The sequence below is a fragment of the Echinops telfairi genome, unplaced genomic scaffold, assembly GCF_000313985.2.
Source record: "Echinops telfairi isolate 266 unplaced genomic scaffold, ASM31398v2 ScPeMD7_11;HRSCAF=52, whole genome shotgun sequence".
NCBI classification, from domain to species: domain Eukaryota; kingdom Metazoa; phylum Chordata; class Mammalia; order Afrosoricida; family Tenrecidae; genus Echinops; species Echinops telfairi.
Window position 1 is genome coordinate 42,012,022 of NW_022103908.1, and position 20,013 is coordinate 42,032,034.

The 20,013-nt window shown below is 55.2% G+C and overlaps 1 protein-coding gene across 1 annotated transcript in view; it reads left to right on the forward strand.

Moving 5' to 3' along the window:
- Positions 1-20,013, forward strand: part of PSD4 (pleckstrin and Sec7 domain containing 4) — a 29,741-nt gene that overhangs the window by 4,220 nt on the left and 5,508 nt on the right. The window contains exons 2-14 of the mRNA XM_045287126.1: positions 5,477-6,528; positions 7,568-7,693; positions 8,411-8,531; positions 9,014-9,383; positions 12,529-12,705; positions 13,161-13,241; positions 13,358-13,470; positions 13,709-13,767; positions 14,032-14,121; positions 17,225-17,268; positions 17,622-17,782; positions 19,380-19,450; positions 19,545-19,708. Of these exons, the coding sequence (XP_045143061.1) occupies positions 5,587-6,528; positions 7,568-7,693; positions 8,411-8,531; positions 9,014-9,383; positions 12,529-12,705; positions 13,161-13,241; positions 13,358-13,470; positions 13,709-13,767; positions 14,032-14,121; positions 17,225-17,268; positions 17,622-17,782; positions 19,380-19,450; positions 19,545-19,708 (2,519 nt within the window). The 5' untranslated portion in view covers positions 5,477-5,586. The remainder of the gene's footprint in view (positions 1-5,476; positions 6,529-7,567; positions 7,694-8,410; positions 8,532-9,013; positions 9,384-12,528; positions 12,706-13,160; positions 13,242-13,357; positions 13,471-13,708; positions 13,768-14,031; positions 14,122-17,224; positions 17,269-17,621; positions 17,783-19,379; positions 19,451-19,544; positions 19,709-20,013) is intronic.

Here is a 20,013-nt window from a genome sequence, read left to right on the forward strand (position 1 = left end):
TGTGTGTGTGTGTGTGTGTGTGTGTGTGTGTGTGTGTGTGTGTTTCATGGAAACCGCTTTAAAATGGGTCAAAGAGGAGATCAGATGATAAGATAACGCATCCTAATTCTTGCCATAGTCGACTTTACAATGTCCTCTGTTGGCAGAGTTAGTCATGCCCTTGCTGTGACCAGAGGGTATTCACTGGAGGCTAACCCAGGCTCAGCCCTTGCAAATGGATGCTGGGCTTCCATTGCCATCCAGAGTCTTCTACAAACCAGGTGTTCACAATTTAAACTCTGATACCATCCCCTTCTTTAGATTCGGACTCTATTATTTACAATCCTTGGATCACACAGGTTGTTGTTCTTATGCCTTGTGGACTTGGGTGACACCTCACTTAGATGGCTGCTTGTTTGAAAACACACCTTTAAGACCTCAGATGCTATTCTTCCTGATAGCTGGGCACCCTCTAGTTTCCTCACACATTTTGCTATACCACCTATGTTCTTCGGTGATCTCTGCATGAGGGCAGGCATCAAGCAGGGCCATGTCATAAGAACTTATTGTTTGTAGATTGGGGCTAAAATTAATTGCAAGCTCAAAGTCTATTCATGCAACTATGGTTTACACATGTCTCTGGTTCACCTTACAGAGATCAGTGTCATTTGATGTTAGAGGATATTATCAGTCATCCCCCGGGGCACCACTTCCCCTCCCATCAAGTCAATGCTGAGCCAGCAGGCAGGGTAGACCTGCCCCTGTGAGTCTCAGAGCCTGAAAATCTTCACAAGAGGAGAAAGCCTCATTCTTCCCCTGTGGAGCTAGGTGGTGGTTTGGAACTGCTGACATTGCAATTAGCAGTTCAATGCATTGTGCCTACCAGTACTATGTACTGAGAGTGGCATTAGTTTAGCCAATGGTACAGAACTTAAAACACTGCTGAGGAAAGAAAATTATACGGGTATAGGCTAGTTATGAACTTCATACATAAACTGTTGACTTTCACAGATTCCATACATTTTTAAGCGACTGGACACTATTTACACAAGCATCATGACTGGTGATGGGGCAAATCTTCCGATGGTATTAATTTAATGCACAGCAGCAGAGCCATGCCTCCTAGATTCATACCTGACATTCGCCTGCTTTGTGGGGTGTTTGGTAATTCCACTGACTCAGATCCACAAAGCAGAATTCTAGACCTGGCATATGGCAGGGAAAAGCATTCTGCATTATGGAAAACGCCATGGGGCTGGGTTGCTATGTAAACTATAGACCCACTTAAATTAGAATTTCCAACACAGTGTATAAATGTTTAGTGTGTTTCCCCCAATTACGCCCCCCCCCCAAAAAAAAAAAATTCTAACTCACTGCCTGCTGTGGGTTTCTGAGCCCGAGAATCTGTACAGGAGCAGACAACCTCATCTTTCACCTGCAGAGCCGCTGCTGGGTTTGAACAATTGACCTTGGAGTGAGCAGCCCACTGTGTAACCACTGCACCACTGGGGCTGTCTTCCAAAATCCAGGTGCCTTGTGTGTCTATTGGCTAGATTTGGTTCTTGTAGTGATTTACCGCCTTGGGAACAGCAGGGGGCAGTTCTACTCGGCCCCACAGCGTTTCTGTGAGTCAGAATGGATTCGATGGCGGCGGGTGGGACCCGGAGGTGGTTAGCAAAATACGGAGCCTAGGAGCCCTGGGGCCACAGGGGTCACACATTGGGCTGCTAACCACAAGGTCCACAGCTCAAAACCACCCACTGCCTCACAGGAGAAAGATGGGGCTTCTTTTCCTGTAAAGAGTTACAGTCTTGGAAACTCACAGGCGCAGTTCCACCCTGTCCTATAGGGTCGCTACGAGTCCACACTGACCCGGTGGCAGTGAGTTTTTTTGTTTGTTGCACCTGAAACGGGAGCTCTCTCCTAGCAGGGTTTCGTAGCAGCAGGTGTCTCGCAGGTGGTCCTGAGCGCCTCAGGTAAGCTTTTTAATGCACTCGACTTACAGCAGAACCATACGCCTCCCAGGGTTTCATAGGTCATCTTGGGGACAACAATATTAGTCACATGGAGTGATTGTGCCACTTCTTATTTACTTAGTGAGACACAGCAGTGAAGGAGAATCCCAAAGAACCTGTCTCCTTAGTATTTGCAGTCTGGTGTGTGTGTGTGTGTGTGTGTGTGTGTGTGTTCACAGTGGATGATTGCACGCTCTGATAAATGCCCTGGAATAGGAGCGAGGAATGGAATGCAGTCAGGTTGAGTCTAATTGGTCCCAAGCGTCTGGACCCTGTACAACTGCATACTTTGGTCCCCATCAAATGCTGCCGGTCTCTGCCCCTCTCTCTCCCGCCAGGGGCCGGGGCAGGCACCTCGCCACTTCCCTGAACCCACCCTCCCCGTTCATCCCCTCTGAGGCGCTTCGGACTCCGCCATTCTTCCTGCTGATGGCCACCATGTTTGTCTGAGTAGCTCTGCTTTCAGTGGCTGTGTTTTTGGAAGGAGATAGCCAGGCCTTTCTTCTGAGGTACCCCCGGAGGGGGACGGGTACCCTCCAACCTCCAGCCATCCGATTAACAGCCCCCTGCGTGAATCGCTTGCACCTCCCAGGGGCTCCTCAGAGTCCTCGGACCTCTGCAGTGTGCTTCGCCCTCTTGGGTCTCTGGGAAGAGCCCTCAGGATTTCAGGTCCCCCCACCCCCACCTTCCCGATGACTCTGGCCAGGAGTCCCTGCGGTCCCCTGAGAAGGTAAACCCGATCGTTACTCCCTGTCCGGCAGGGAGGTGAGCATCTGTCTGCACCCCTGCATGCTTTAAACCCAAACTCTCTGCCATCGAGGGGAGGCCGAATCACCCTGCAGGACAGGGTGGCGCTGCCCCTGGGAGTTTCTGAGACCATGACTGTTGCCGAGAGAAGGAGACCCCGCCATTCTCCCGAGGTGCAGTGGGTGGGTGGTTTCCTACCACCAACTTGATAGTTAGCGGCCTAGCTTGTAACCACTGGGCCACCAGGGTTCCCACTGCTTTATTTACTTAGACCCATTTTTTCATAAGCTCCCATTTGCAGAGAGAGAGCCCTGAACTCCAGGCTTACATATCATACAAAAATAAACATTTTTTTAAAAGCAGGATGGCCATTCCAGCAGGGCCCCAGCCCCTCCCACTGCGCCCAGTCTCATTTTGGGCAGGTGAGTGTTTGGCTGTCCGAGCACCCTCGTGGGAGGAGGGAGTTGGCGTGCACCCTGCAAACACCCTGACAGCCACAGAAGCATGCTCCTGAGGTGGCACATCCTTAGCTACACGGAGTGGCAGAGTGTGGGAAGGAGGCCCTGAGGGAGGGTCATGGAAAGGGAGGACACGGGGATGCACTGGCAGCCGGAAGCTGCCCGGGGAAGTGAAGTCTGAGGCCTGGGGATGGAGGCCGTCAGGGAGGGGTCAGACGGGGCTGCTGCCCAGACTGCTCTGCCCACCCCTCACCCCACCCTGCTCGCCTCCAGCTCCGAATGGACAGCTCTAGCCAGAAGGTTCCTGTGTTTTACGGCTGGTGAGGAGTGCGCATGGCCAGGCCGGTCCAGCTTGGCTGCTAATGACAGGTTGGCTGTTTGAACCCACCCAGTGCATCCTTGGGGGAAAAGATCTACTTCCTTTAAGGGGCCGGCCTAGGACACCCTGCAGGCAGCTGTCCTGTGCCCTAGAGGGTGGCTCAGAGTCACAGTGCCATCAGCTTGATGGCACAGGACAGCGGCGATGTGGGCTGCTGATGGGAGACGCTGGGTGACATGTTTAATCTCCTTCCTGGCTCAGGGGGTGGTGGTTTGGGACCCAGAGGGTCGCAGCCCAGAGAGTTAATCACTGAATCTACTACCCAGGGACCCTGGAATTCCTCCTGGCCCTGCCTCTGGGCAGAAGGCACTGGGCAAAGCTGTAATTTCAAGGTGACTTTGAACAGTAGGAGGAGTCATGGTAGGGCAGTGGGTACGCGTTGGGCTGCGACCCGCAAAGTCGGCAGTTCCAAACCACCAGCCACTCCTCGGGAGAAAGGTGGCGCTTTCTACTCCCCTAAAAGTTCCAGTCTGGGAGCTCACAGGGCAGTTCTCCCTGGTCCGACAGTGTTGCTGTGGGTTGGCATGGATGGACATCAGGGAGTTTGGGTTAAACAACAGCGGGCACTCACTGGATCTTGGTTTGGGAAGCTGTGTGCATTAGTTACCATCTATTCAGGATCTAAAGGCGTGTGTTATTCAGGGTAGACTAGAGAAAGAAATTCATAGGCACTCATGTGTATAGGAAAGAGCTTTATTTTAAAAAAAATAATTTTATTGGAGGCTCATAGAACTCTTATCATAATGTATACACCCATCCATTGTGTCTTCTCGGATCCAGGAGGCTCATTGTGCTGTGATGGTGGGGCCCAGGGATGCACTCCACTCCAGGTTCTTGCTAGGAGTGAGATCTCCCTTACTGACATGGCTCACTTTATCCCCGCAAGATGGCAGTCACTCACAGTTGAATCATACAATACAACCACCTTCTTACCCAGATCCATCAGGAAAATGAGGGGTAACAAAACCTATGGCTAGAAGAGCTATATTAAGTAATTCTCTACATTGCAGCCTTGGAAGCCATGGTCCACACTGTGCTGAATGCTTAGCGGCAATAACCTATGAGCTTCTTTATCTGCTTTGGATGGGGTCCCACTCGGAGTGCGGCACCTCTAAGTCGATATGATGCTGCTCCCGGCAGACATGGTACCCTGCCCCCAGCCTCCCTCCTCATCCCCAGGGGGCAGCGAGCTCTGCCCCCTGGGACAGGTGGTCTGCTCACTGGTGAGGCAGTAGGGGCTGAAGTGCTACTACTGCAGGAGGTCTCCTCCCGCCAGGTTTACCCTACTGGAGCCCCTGCTTCCAGCCCGGTCAAACTGGACAACTGTTACTTGCCTTCAAGAAAAAAAAAGGGGAGCTAGCCGGCTCTGTGAATGGGGCTTGTCCCAGGACTGCAGCCCTGGGGAGTGGCGGGCAGGAGGCACGTAGCCCTTCCTTCCTGGGTGCCTGGTTCTCCTGTGTGTCTGTCCCATTCTTTTCTGCCCCTTGTCTGTCTTTTGCAGCCCCCCACGTGTTTTAATCTGTAGGTCACTTTTGGCCCGCCACTACAGTCACAGATCACAGTGAGGCATTTTCGCCCACACTCACCCCACCCCCCCAACCTTCAGAATCGACCTCCCCCAGAAAGCCATCAGATTGGGCTAGTCGACTCTTTTCAGTGAAGCCACTCCACCCAACAGACGGCCTCTCTTTGGGGCAGGTGCTGTCGTGGGCAGTTGTTGAGATGGCAGCACCAGTGACCTCGTGGCACACGCCCAAGGGGTCAGAGTGCCTGAGCAGAGTTCATGGGTGTGGAAGGCACTCCACAGCGTGTGTAACGCACAAGGTGTGCCATTCACCGGCCGGACAGACTCCCTGCCTTGACAGCGCCCTGACCTGACTTGCTTTGTGCGTTTCCAGGGTAGCTATGGACTCCCAGTGACGGCCCGGCCAGCGCACCCAGTCTCCTGCGCAATGGTATTGTGAAGGGGGATGCTTCCGGGGGCTCCTGCCCAGCTTTGGCTTTGTGGATGATGGGTGACGACGGACTCTCTGACCACCCCCAATCCATGGACTTTCTCAACATCTGTTTGGGAGACAGCCTGCAGCCCAGCCCAGGAGTACCCCTGAGGGAATGGAGCCTCCAACCTGAATCGACTGGACCTTGCAGGGAACAGGCTCGGGCCTTTGGCCCTCCAGATCCCAGCAGGCAAGATGCCCTGGGGGGTCAGGTGGAAGAGCCCACCCACCTGGAGAGCTGCTGTTCTGAAGGGGAGCTCCGGCAGAGCACAACACCCCCTGGGCTGCCCGGAGGCAACTCCCAGCATAGCCAAAGCACGTCAGCCCAGGTCATGTTCTGGGCTGGCATCCTTCAGGCCCAGATGTGTGTGTTGGACCTGGAGGAGGAGCTAGAGAAGACAGAAGGGGGGCTCAGGGCTGAGCTGAGATGCTGCATCCCCACAGCCCCAGGGGGCCTCCCCACCTTCCCCTCCAGCCCGGCTAGTCCCCAAGACTCGGGCCTCCAACCGAGGCCCCCGCCCATGGAGGAGGACACGGGGGACGACAGCAGCGGGCCCGAGGAGAGCCACGGGTGGCCGAGGGAGGCCATAGCAGGGTTGTGCCCTGAGTGGAGTCCCGAGGAGGAGAGCCTGTTCTTCGACAACCCTCTCTTTCTGGAGAGCCCTTGCTCCGAGACTTCTGGAGAGCTTTTTTCCTGGGGGTTCCCAAACGCCCTGAAGGATGGGAGGCCGGGGCCTGAGAGCTTGCAGATGCAAGAAGCCTCTTTCCCAGGAGGCGAAGTCTCCTGGGAGCTGGAAAGGGAGCTGGATTTGGAAGATGGTGCCACTGGGTCCAGTGGGCACAGCACCCCTCCGTTCCCTATGCCCATCTACAGAGTCCACTCCCTCTCCTGGCCCACAGAGGGTGCCACCGAGGGAGCACCCAGGACACTCCCTGGCCAGGCGGATAATGAGGTAAGCAGAGACAGGGGCCTGGGAACCCGCCTGGACTGTGCAGGGGAGCGCCTGGGTGGGGTGAGGCTGCCTTCTGAGGTCTCTGGGCCCAGATGCCCTTTCCAGAGGCTGAGGGTCTTTGGGAGCAGAAAATAAGGACTGGCTTGGCCTTCAGAATTCTGGGAAACATGATCGATGCCCTGATGTAACCTGCGTAGTGTGGAGATTAAGTCCACGAATGTCCCCTGCCAGCCAGCTCCAGAGGGCCACATCTGGGTACTTGGAGAACAAACAGCTCCTCCCATTGCAGCCTGTTCCAGGCCCTTCTCAGACTCTGCCCCTCCCACCTCCAGGCATTCCCCAGCAGTACCAGGGCAGGGCAGGGGTCAGCCGCCGGGGGGTGACCTCCTTCCCTAGTGGGGAGGTGTTTCTTGAGAGATTTTTTTGTTGTTACTTTGGTCTCACCGTCTGTCCTCTCCCGCCCTGAGGCCCTCAGTAGGGAAGCCCCCCCTTCCCACCCCATGACCAAGGCAGAGAACCTCCCTATCTAGGGATGGGGGCACCAGGGGCACAGTTTTCCCAGAGAGGCCTCTGCCTAAGAGATAAGGCTTCAGCTGGAAGATGGCAGAGGGCACGCTGTAACTTCTCAACCTCCCTAATCCCATAGAACAACCAAGAAGAGCTGTTAGCTGAAACAGCTCTCCTACCAGACCCCTGAGATCAGAGGGGCTCCTTGAGGACTGGTAAAAGGCTCCCAGCATCGGGTGGTCACTGCTATGTCTTACGGAAATATATTCTCTCGGGACCTTCTTGCTCTCAGGAGTCCTCGGGGAGGCCTTTCATGGTGGTCTTGAGCTGGGCTTGTGCTGGAGTTCTGGAGTGGCAGAGCCTAGCCCAGGACCTGTGGGCCGCTGCCTCCCTGTAACCACCGGCACGCCTTGGGCAGGGAACACTGGAGGAGAGTTGGGGCACGGAAGCCATGAGGCCTGAGGGAAGTGGGAAAGGCCCTGGGGGCGATTTTCCTGTGGCCAAACTTCTCTCTCCTTTTCTTCTCCCTAAGGATCCCTCTGGAGAGAGAGCTGGTCCTGCATTAGCGACGACATCCTGGGAGGACAGTGCATCGGCCTGGGAGTCAGGATGCTTAGGATCTGGCTCCAGCCCTGCCACTCACCTTGCACAACCTTTGGCAAGTCCCTTCCTTCGGCTCTCTGGGGGCCACCTCTCATCTCTGTAAAAAGCAGAGCAGGGCCCAATTAATAGTGCCTGGATAGATGCCCCTTTTTGAGGGACATACACTTTTTCTCTCAAAGATGCATGAATATTATTACATATCAGCTTCTGACTTAAATTTTATATATATATTTGAAACCAGTGTTTGGCAAACTATGACATGTGTCCAACGTGAATCCAGTTACCCGCCAGCCACCGTGCAGACTTCTTCCATTTAAATAAAGTCTTATTGGAACACACACACACACACACACACACACACACACACACACACACAGCAGAGCAGGAGCCAGTGGCCCCAGAGCCCGGGGCCAAGATGTCCAAAGTGTAGTGCTTCTCCCTGGAGACCTGGTGGGTTCTTCTGTACTCGTTGGGTTGCTAACCACAAGGTCCATAGTTCGAAACCACCAGCCGCTCTTCGGGAGAAAGATGGGGCTTTCTATTCCCTTAAAGAGTGGCAGTCTCGGAAACCCCCCGGGGCAGTTCTGGCCCATCCAATAGGATCGCTGTGAGTCAGTGCTCAATGACAGTGCACTTGGATTTTGGGTGCTTTTCCCAGGGAAGGAGGATGTGGGGTGAGGGGTGAATCAGTGGGGTGGGACGATGCTGTATACTCGCAGGTCAGTCTTCCATCCTTACCACCCACCCTGGTCCCCCTCTTTCTCCTTTCTAGCGTCTTCCGGGCTCAAGCAACCCTCTCGGCTTTCTTCCACTGGCCGTGCCCTGCCCCGAGGGCCGGCAGGCTGACGAGGATTCTTCCTGGCTCCACGTGTCCCCCTGCTCCCTGGACAGAGGTGAGGCCCAGTCTGCTGTGAGGAGAAGAGTCCCCTGAGACACGGGGTGGGACAAGGCTTTGGGTTCTGCAGTGGTGACAAAGATAACTCATGGGTCCCTCGCTGTCACAAAGAGGCCCCCTCGTAGTGTTCTGGAGCCAGACAGACTTGGGGGAAGCCCTGCCTCGGTGGTGTCACCCACAAAGCAGGTATAAGAATACTAATCTTACAGAGAACGTATCCACATAGATGCTGAAGAGCCAGCATCTTTGATGCCCGGCTCTCCACTGAGAGTCAGCAAAAGCCCTGCACCCGTGGTTTCCATGGGCTGGAGCCCGGTGTGTGGGAGCGGCCACTGCCCAAGGGACAGACTGGCCATGCTGCCCAGCTCCAGGGGAGGAGCCCCAGGGAGGGAGTCTGGCCTGGCTCAGACTCTGCCAGGTCCCCTGACTCATGGCCACCCTCCCTCCCCTGTGCCCACCTCACCCTGTGCTCCTCCTCAGGGGAGGGTGATGACGAGGGTCTGCAGGAGTCTGCCATCAGCACCGACCCTTACTTCTGCGAGAGCCCAGCCTCTTCCCTGGAGCATAGCCTCCCAGAGTCTGAGAGCGGAGGTCTTGGCCCCTGGCCCAGCCCAGTGGCCTCCCAGGAGGGGAGCCCGGAGCTTCCACACCAGCACCTGGACGGTGTTTTCCCCAAGTGGACGCTGGATGCTTCACATCTTCCATGCCTGGAGACAGGGGGTGCAGAGCCCCCTCCCCTGGAGGCAGGGGAGCCCCGGAGCCCAGGGGAAGCAGTGAAGAATGAATACACAGCCAGGAGTGAAGAGTCCAGTGCTGTCCAGCTGGACACTCGCTCGGCTTCCACAGAAGGGTAAGTGCCAGGCGCCCTGGCCATCAGGCTCCTAGTGATGGGTGCGTCGCAAGTTCCCTGATGTGGGTGGAGAATGAGAAGAGCATTCTGGGAGTTACCTAAGCGCCAGTCAGCAGGAGTCCCTGATCCGGGTAAAGTGTCTCAGCCCCGTATTCCACACGGCAGAAAGGTCGATGGTTGGAACCTACCCAGAGATACCTTGGAAGCAATGCTGGCGATCGTTTTCTGAAAGCGCAAAGCCTCGGAAATCATGAGAGGCGCAAAGTATTGCCACGAGGCAGCATCAGCGCCGTGCCGTTGACTCGCTCAGGATCGTTGGACAGGGCGTCCACAGAGTTCCGAGGGAGAGCACAGGCTCCGACAGGGCAAGCAGTGACAGAGCGGATGCCAGTTGGGAACGCGCTGGGCTGGGGTCCTGTGAGAAGGGCCCATGGCAGGAAGGAGACCAGGGGAGGAGGAGGAGAAGGGGCTCAGGGAATGGACCAGGGCCTGTGCCTGGGGGAATGGTGTTAGGCAGGTATGGGGAGTGGAGGTGGAAGGCAGAGTTTATGAGGCGAGAAGAAGGATTGGGAGGGGGATTTATGGACTTTGAAGTTGAGGAGGTCTCTGGGGAAATTCTCCAAAGGGCCTAGGGTCAGGGTGCCATCTCTGATCCGAGGGTAGCACGGAGGGAGTTTTGTTGGCCAGAGATAGGAATACGCCAACTTACAAGCCAACCTTGAATTCTTTCTGGGATTCCTATCCCAGGAAAGGCAAGAGTCCTGCTGGTCTAGTGGTTACTATGTGTTGGGCTGCGGTCCCAAAGGTCTGCAGTTCAAAACCACCAGCCCTCCTAGGGAGAAAGATGGAGCTTTCTAATTCTGTAACCGTTTATAGTCTTGGAAACTCAAGGGGGTAGTTCCACCCTGTCCTGCAGGGTCACTGTGAGTCAGCATCGGCTTGATGGCAGTGAGTTTGTTTTGTCTTGTTTTGGGGGAAGGGGGCTTATACCAAGAAAGGGGTTTTCTTCTCTGGTTGGTCAAATAGGGGTATTAAGGAGACCAAGAAGAACCAGGATGGTTCAAGTCATGGGACCGAATGATGCAGTACCTGGAGGGTTAACCTCTCCCATCCTGTCATCCCTGGGTGATGGTGAGCCAACTTCAGTCAGCTCCAGAAACCAAGGAGCCACCTCCCTCATCATGTGGAAGCCATGCCATCCCTGGAGCTGTGCAGACAGAGGATGGGCCATGGGGAGGCGAGTGTGGGGGGAGGTGGAATCTGACAATTTGAAAAGACAGCATTCATTATACCAAACATGAAAATCAGTCCAACCTAAAACACCCACTCCAATGCCATCAAGTTGACCCCAACTCTTAGCGACCCTATAAGACAGAGTAGAATCATCCCTGTGGTTTCCCGAGTAATCTGTGTAAATCTTTATGGGAGTGGAAAGCCTTCCATTTCTCCCACAGAGTAGCTGGTGGGCTCGAACTGCTGACCTTGTGGTTCCCAGCCCAAAGTAAAAGCACCTAAAATCAGAACCATACTCTCATGATTTTGAGAGTGGTTTCATTAGGGTTCTGTTGTCTGGCTGTCGTGTTGGGGCTGACGCATAGGGAACAATAGGATGGGAGCTTAGAACTACCTGGGCGATGATAGTCACAGTATCTGATTGGCTGGTCTTTCTGTCATGGAGCTTCCAGGTGGGTTTGAACCGCTGACCTTGCAGCCACTGACTGCTTAACCATGGTCAGTTGGGCCCCATGTTTCAGCATCAGGTTCATGGACTTGGTGAAATGCTGCACTTTGTTTGCAAGCTTTGTATCTCCACCTTCCGTTTCATTCACCTGGTCTTGGGAGTCGTGAGATGTTATCAGTGACGACCAGGTGGACAGAAGTGACCTGCATGTTAAAGGGAAAAGACCATTGAGTGATGTCTAATTTTAAAAGCAGTCTGGCTATTCGAATAATTCCCCGAACTGCGGTCACTCGGGGAATGAATAGCCAAGTAATTAGGATATCCTGGACCTCAGAGTCAGATTAACCAATAAACAAAGTCAGCACGAGTAAGCCTGGCCTCCCGTGCTCCCGGGGAACTCCCTACCTGTCTAACCAAACTCCCGGCCAGCTAGTCGACTCTGACTCGTAGTGGGGACCCTGTCGATCAGGGATCATAAACAGGAAAAGAGACTTTGATTCTGTAGGAACCTGGTGTGTGGGAGAGAGAGAGAGAGACAGGGAGAGAGAGATTAACTCCAGCCATACCTAGGAGCAGAATCTTTTATATTTTTTTGTTTTCTTAAGCATAAATTTGCTAACGACTAATCAGTAAGCACACGTAGGCCTATGCTTATCTTGCTTATTGGCTGGTTCGGAGCTGCCAGACCTGCTTGCGTTGTGGCAGGGCAAACTCAAACAAGAGTCCGGTGGAGGGTGGACTCTGTGACTGCTGGGAGTTCCAGTTTTCGTGTCTGCTGGCCGTTCCTTGAGCCTGTTTGCAGTCGTAATTGGTCACCATCCAATCCCCTTGTGGAAAGGGGGTTATTGGACTGCCTGTGAGGGGTGGAAAGCCCCTTCTGAACTCTCCAGCAGTCACCATTCCCCAAGCACCTCTAATTTGCTGCTCTCGGCCCTGTCCTTACACCTTTCTTAGCTTCAGGTCTGGGAGTGTAGACTGGAGTCAGAGGGGGGAGATGGCACAAGGAGTCGTCTTGAGGATGGCAGGGCAGGTGAGAGAGAAGGGTCTGCTGAGGTTTGGGGGAGATGATCCCACCCCATTTGGGGCCACAATAAACACTAGTTGGGTCTCCAAAGAGCTGACTGCATCTTCTTCCTGGTGGGAGATAAATTGAGAGGTCCCCTGTGGTTTACCTGAGAAAGTGCTGGGTACCAAGCTCCTCTCTGCCTTCTCCTGGCTCCCAGGCCAGGCTGGGTCAGGCTGCCCGTGTGTCTGCTCTTTCTCTGGATAAGGCCCTGGGCCCAGCTCCTCTTCTACCTGCCCAGGTCTGGAGCTCTAGCCCTGAACTTGAACTAGGGATGTGGTCTCTGGGATGCCCCTGCCATGACAGGCCTGCAAGGACACTTGACCCAGAACCCTTTGATGTCTGTCCCGAGTGGTACAGGGGACCTGGAGCAGTCTGAGGACACCCATGGACTTTTCCAGGTTTCTTGAGAGCCCCGTGCCCCAAGCACAGACCCTGGAAGAAGGCCAGAGGCCGCAGGCTGGAGACAAGCTGGCTAACGGTGTCAGCACGGACCAGGTGGCCTGGAACTTGGCCTCACGCCTCTATCATCTGGAGGGGTTCCGGAAGTCAGAAGTGGCTGCCTACCTGCGGAAGAAGTAAGAGCCCCTGGACCCAAGTGAGGCAGGATTGGGGAGGGCTGCAATAAGCGCCCCCCCTGCCCCTGCCATCCTGTCCCCTCCCAGCTTCTTGACAGCCCCGTCGCTGACCCCCGACCCCATTAGCCTCAGCCAATCTCTTCCCCACCCTTATCCCTTCCCTTTCCCTCCCTCCCCACCCCTCCTCCTTCACACTTTGGTCCCCTCTTCTCCACATCCTTGGTCCTTGCTAAGGGCCCTTGGACCCGCCCACCTCGCCCGCCTCATACTCCCCATGCCCTGCTCACTTGTATTAGCTGGACACCCCAGCTGCAGACCCGGCCCTGGCTGGCCCGCCCCTGACCCTCCTGGAACCCCTGCCCCGTCCAGTCTGCCCGTCAGGTCCTGTGACACGTGTGCCTGCGCCCTGTGAAGCCCAGCCCCTGCCTTCAGGCCTCACCTGTTCTCCTCCGCAGCAACGACTTCAGCAGAGCTGTAGCCGAGGAGTACTTGTCCTTCTTCCAGTTTGGAGGCCAGAGCCTGGATCGCGCCCTCCGGTGATGACCCTGGGCCCCCGCCAGGAGGAGATTGGGGCTGGAGGGCAGTGGTACCAGGCCTGAGGCTGCAGAGAGCTTGCAGCCTGGGCTCTGTTGACTTTGGCCCTCCTTCTCAGGGGCTTCCTGCAGGCCCTGGTACTCAGCGGGGAGACTCAGGAGCGGGAGCGGATCCTCTACCAGTTCTCCAAGCGCTTCCACCACTGCAATCCCGCGGTCTTCTCGTCAGTGGGTAGGGAGGGGGCAGCTCTGGAGGCAGGGCAAGGGGCTCTGAGGCTCTTGGGAGGAGGATGGCACCCAAGTGATTCCAAACATGGGGTCTGCTCAGGAGATCAGTGGTAGTGTATGTGTGCGGGGTGGGAGGGTAGAGGGGGCAGAAAAGTTCTATGGGTCACCCAACCTAGGGGGAGAGAGGACAGGGGTCTGGATTTCAAATGTGCCTTCTTTCCCCTGGCCTCCCTCTGGGGCAGATTCTGTGCACACCCTGACCTGCGCCATCATGCTTCTTAACACGGACCTGCACGGACAGGTAAGAGGGTGGGGCGTGCCTGCGGACCTGAGGCAGGGGGCCACTCGGGCCTGGGACTGTTCAAGGGCAGCTGTACGGGGGGAGTTGAAGATCCATGGGTGGGAGTGAGGGGGAGGGAAGACCAGAGGCTTGGGAGGAGGTTAGGGAAGGACCCTGGGCTTTGGGGGCATGGGGAACAGGTGAAGGCTGCTGAGACACCAGGGAGTCACCTGGTTGAGGTGGGGCGGGGGGTGTGTGTGACAGCGGCCTCTTCTCTGGCCACAGAACCTTGGGAAAAGCATGAGCTGCCAAGCATTCATCACCAACCTGAACGGCCTGCAGGATGGAGCCAACTTTCCCAAAGAACTGCTCAAGGTAGGCTGGGCTCCCAGGGGGTGGTCCAGGGTCTTCACTCCTTGTCCCTAGGGGATGCTGCACTCTACCGGACCCGGCCAAGTTGCTCCTGAGAGGATGCTGTTGCTGTGGGCTACTGCGGAGTTGCCCGTTCATAGTGACCCTCACAAAGGAACAACATGCTACCCAGCCCCTGCCCTTCTCTGATGGGCTGAGAAGAGGGCAGCTGTGAGCCTTACAGCTTCCACTGGCCGGCTCTTAGAAGTTGCTCAGCAGGCTTTGGTTTCTTCTAGTCCACGTCGTCTCCACTGAGGCCTGTCGATATCCTAACAAGATGCAGGCCTCCACTGATCATGGGTGCTGGCTTTGCATGCGTGGCACCGACCTTGTTAAGCATCCCTCTCTGGCAGCACCAGCCATGATGCAATTGATTAAACCAAGCCAAACCCACTCCCATCCAGTTCATTCTGACTCGTAGAGTCTGTAGGACAGACTAGAACCCCTTTGGGTTTCTGAGGCTGCAAGTCTTTGCAGGATTAGAAAGCCTCATCGTTCTCCCTCGGAGCAGCTGTGGGTTTCAAACTGCCGACCTTCCGGTTTCCAGCCCAATGCGTAGCCCACTATGCCACTGATGTGGAGTTGGTTAGTACTGTATATCCATGGAAGGAGCCCCGCTGGTGTCGTGGGTGCGCATTGGGCCGTTATCTGCATGGTTGGCAGTTTGAAACCACCAGCGGCCCTTCGGGAGAAAGACTGGGCTTTTTACTCCTGTAAACAGTGAGTCTCGGACGCCCACGGGCGGTCACGATGAGTCCGTGCTGACCCCTTGGCAGTGAGTGTGGTTTGTTTGTTTGGGGGTTGGTGTATTCATAGACCTACCGAGTCAGAAGCGCCATTTCTTCCTGTAAAGAATTGCAGTCTCAGAAACGTGAGAGAGCAGAGCCACTCTGCCCTAGTGAGTGGACTTGATGGCGTGGGGTCTGGCTTCCCTGTGGCCAGGCTTGCTGAAGACTGAGAAACGCTAGTTTGCTGGTCTTCTGAGTGAGCAAGGGACGCAACCTTTGGATTCAGTCCAGAGCTCAGCCGTGGGAGCCTCTGTCCCGGGTTTGAACTCTTGTCTTGGCCACAACTCCCGCACTTCATGGGGCCTGTCTTCTCACAGTGTTGCTAGTGAGAGTCGTTGGCCGCATGCTTAACACTGTCTGGAACCCAGCATGCTCTTCAAATGTCAGGAGCTCATTTTTTAAAGCAAACCAGTTGCCGTGGCTCCTGGCGCCCCCATGTGTGTCAGAGCGGAACTGCACTCTCCGGGGTTTCCCAGGCGGGTTTCTCTAAAGCCGGCTGTTTGAGTTGGCCCCGATGGACAGACGGACAGGCTCAAAGCTTTGGTTTAGCAGCCGGGTATGCAGCCCGTGTGCACCCTTCTCTGAACACCTCCTTCGTGCCAGGCACCGTGCTGGGTCCCATGAAGGTCACCACACCCAGGGCTTGGAACCCATTCCCTCCGGATGTTTGCATGTCCACCCCCGACCTAGATGGAGATTCTGGTTGTTTACCTGGGCTACAAACGCCCAGCAGGGGCCGGACTGCCCCACAGCCCTGGCAAAAGCAAGCAGCGTACCTCTGGATTGTAGTAAAGATTGTACAGCCTGTCTTGATACGATCGAACTATTGAGTTGTATGATATGTGGAAGAAGTGCCAATAAAACTGTTAAAACAGTAAGAGTTTCAGAAACCCACAAGGACAGTTCTTGCCTGCCCTGTTGCGTGGCTTGGAGTCAGAATCGCATGGATGGCATGAGAGTTTTTGTTTGGTTGGTGTTTTACTTGGCCTGTGTTTCCATTCAATGACGCCATTGTAAGTTGTCTCTGCAGAAGAACATCTCTCTCTCTCTTTTTTTCATTTTCACTAACACTATCTTTTATCAGTACCTTTATAAATCTGATTTTTATTTTCCATACATTAGAAGCATTGCATATAGCTCAATATATATATTAAGCCATGACTACATACATTAAAAAGATAAGTCATAAACAAAGTTCCTTTGATGTTGAAGAAACGTTACGCAACATTGGCATTTTGTCAGCCGAGGTACTAACTCCACTTGTGGAAGGTTCTGGATCATATGGGTTATCCTAGGACTTGGCGTCCCATTTCTGTTCAGAAAACACATGAGAGTTGTCCCTGAGGCCTTTTCCCATATATACGTTGCAGTAACATCTTGTTGCTTCCCAAATCTGCCTTATCAGTTTAAGAAAAGTGGTCAGTGCATGGATCCATGGCTCAAGCAACTGCAGCTTAAAAACTGTATCTGAATGGCAGGGTTTTAAACAATAAATCATGCATTTTGAACATCCGTGAAGGACTATCTAAGCATGATAACATCAGCATATTGTGCATGTTGTAGGTAATCCATGTATTGGGAGGAAAAGAAGACAGTCCTGATAGTGCAGTGGGTTAGACATGGTGCTGGTCACCCCAAGGCCAGCCGTTCACATTCACCTGTCGCTCCTTGGGAGAAAGATCAGACACTCTTCTCCTGTAAAGAGTTAAAGTCTCGGAAACACAGGAGCAGTTCGACCCTGTCCTGTAGGATTGCTGCAAGTCAGAACCAACTCAAGGGCAGGGACTTGATTCGGGGTTGGGAATGTGTGCCTGGGAACTTGGAGACATTGTAGGGCAGGGACTCCCTGTCGCTCGAGTCTTGTGCTCAGCACCCAGCCCGGTGCCTGGCACATTGCAGCAAAACACCCTCATCCGCCGCCATCACGCGGACTCCCAGGCACACGACTGCACAGAACTGCTCTTCAGGGTTCCCGCAACTAAGTCGTGATGGAAGCAGAGAGCCAGGTAGTGTCAGCTTTCCCCAGAGTGGGTAGTGGGTTTGAACTGCTGACCTTGTGTTGTCAGCAGCCTAATGCCTGTCCCACAGCCCCACCAGAGCTCCTTGACACGTGGCAGTGCTCCATACATAATCTGCCGTATGGGTGGCTGGAAGAGCTGGGTCCCTGGCTCAAGGCAGGTGGATCGCTATGTTAGGGGTCTGGTTCTGGAGAAGGTGGCTGCAGACAGAAGGGCCCACCGCCCCGAGGCTCACCGACCACCTGTGTGCTTCTGTTCCAGGCCTTCTACTGGTCTATCCGAAGTGAGAAGCTCGAGTGGGCCATGTAAGTCAGAGCCCTGCCCTTCCCTTCTGGGCCTGCCATCCCTCGGCCTGCCCACTGGGGAGCTGGAGAAGCTTAGAGCCCTGGGCCGGGCGCTCAGTAGGGGGTGGTCTGGGCCTGGGCCTCATTGCTGGTCCAATCTCAGAAGGGCAGAGGAGCCCAACTAGGAAGGAGATGGGTCAGTGAACTGATGGGTTGGCTTGGAGACATGATCTCTTTTGCGGGGAGTGCCCTGAACTATGTGTCCCCAGCAAAATGGCGGGGCAGGGGGGGGGGGGGCTAAGGCCCTGGGGCCATCGGGCACCTCTTGGTGATCATTGCCCAATCATCCTCCAACCTGATTCTCTCATGTCCAGGGATGAAGAAGATGCAGCCAGACCTGAGAAGGCCAAGCTCTCTCCCCCAGCAGGCAAGATGAGCAGCCCCTTCCTCCAGCTCGCCCAGGACCCCACAGTGCCCACCTACAAGCAGGGCATCCTGGCCCGGAAGATGCATCATGACGCGGATGGCAAGAAGAGTGAGTGTCCGCTGCCCTGTAGCAGGGCAGGCATGTGCAAAGCAGGACTCTGCTCGGGGGCACGTGTGACTGCGTGGGTATGTGTGGCTGTGTGGGGCCATTTGTGGGGGGCACGTGTGGCATTGGGGAGCATATGTGGCTGTGTGGGGCATGTGTGGCTGTGTGTGGGACGTGTGGCTGTGTGGGGCACGTGTGACTACGTGGGGCACTTGTCGCATGGGGCACATGTGACTATGTGGGACATATGTAACTGTGGGGCACTTGTGGCTGTGTGGGGCACGTGTGACTATGGGGCATATGTGGCTGCGTGGGGGCACATATGACTGCATGGGGTATGTGTGACTGTGTGGGGCATATGTGGCTGTGTGGGGTACGTGTGACTATGTGGGAAACGTGACTGTGTGGGGCACGTGTGGCTGCGTGGGGGCACGTGCGACTGTGTGGGGCATGTGTCACTGCATGGGGCTCGTGTGGCTGCGTGGGGACAGAGGGAAAGGCGACACATGTCCAGGGCAGGCAATGCAAGTTCCCTTCTCAGCGTGCACAGCGTGTACTGCACAGCAGCGCTGCTCCGGGCCCAGGGAGGAGGGCGGGAGAGCAGAGATAAAACAGCGCAGTTCCCCCTGTCCTCAGAGAGCCTGAGGACAGGGCAGATGTTAGAGACATACATCAGTGTCTGCAAGGAAAGGGAGAAACCGGTGAGTGGTGTAGGAGAGACAGATCAAACATGGGGCTCTGGAGGCAGGCAAGGTTTGGGTTTTAGTTTTGGGGGTGAGGTGTGGGAGCAGGGGTAGGAAGCCTTCTGGGAAATGCTGGTGTCCGAGTTGAACATTGGAGGGTACATGGGAATGGATATTTGAAGTTGGACAGGGGCCATGCCTCCCAGAGCACAGAATTTTCTTAGAACATGGGTGTCAGAGAAACTGGTGGAGAGATGCATTTGGGACCCACATGCTGGGTTCAGAATTTGGGTCACATTCCACAAGCAGCCAAAGACTTTTGAGCAGGGCGGCCACATTACCAGAGTGATGTTCTGGGCAAGCAGTCATGGGTAAAATAGATCAAATGGGTTTTAGCAGTCGAGCCAAGTCCAGGTGATGCGGCTGCAGGGCCTCCAGGCTTTTGTCCACAGAGCTGAGAGGTCAGGAGCAGGACTGAGTCTCCCCAGAAAAGACCAGGGTGCAGAGGCGCGTGGAAGCCAGCACTTGGTGCCCAGAGTGGGGTCCACCGACAAGGAAGCCCCTCTGGATGGATACATGAGGACGGAGCCTGTGAAATGTCTGGGTGGAACTGTGCTCATGGGCGGTGTGTTTGCTTGTGGGCTTGTGGGGGACGAGGGGGGCGGGGCGGTCTGTATGAACATCTGCATTGGTACCTGAAGGTTCTCTGCTTTTGTTCCCGGGAGCCATTGCTTGTGTATGGGGAGAGTGTGTCCAAGTGTGATTGGGCCAGCGGGTCATCTTGGTACACCTATGTGTGTGTACATGTGGGTAGGAAGGATGGGGGGTGGGGGGGCGAGGACTGGGAGCAGTACTGGGGAGTAGAGGCTGAGGGGCTATGTTTCCCAAACTGACCATGTGTTCTGCTCCTGGAGCAGCCCCTTGGGGCAAGCGCGGCTGGAAGATGTTCCACACCTTACTGCGAGGAATGGTGCTCTATTTCCTGAAGGTAGGACGTGGTGGACACCCCTGACCAGATAGAGTGGGGAGCAGGAAGGAGGGGGAACTGATCACCTCTTCTGAGCCCCTGTGCCCTCTGCCAGGGAGAGGACCACTGCCTGGACGGGGAGAGTTTGGTGGGACAGATGGTGGACGAGCCCGTGGGGGTGCACCACTCACTGGCCACCCCTGCCTCCCATTACACCAAGAAGCCGCACGTCTTCCAGCTGCGTACCGCCGACTGGCGCCTCTACCTCTTCCAGACACCGTAAGTCCCCGGCATGAGACCAGCAGCGAGGGCTCTGGCCCTTCCTGCCCACCTGCCTACCTCTCCTCTGACTTGCTACGCGCATAGCTGACACCCGCTTGTCCTAGGACCACATTGTTCTCACCAAACCTCACTGTCATCCAGTTGATGCCAACTCGTGGCAGCTCTCTACAGAGGCCAGGGTAGAACTGCCCCGGTGGGTGTCTGGGTCTGTAGTTCTTCTTTTTTTTTTTTTAAATCATTTTATTAGGGGCTCAGACAACTCATCACAATCCATACATACATCAATTGTGTAAAGCATATTT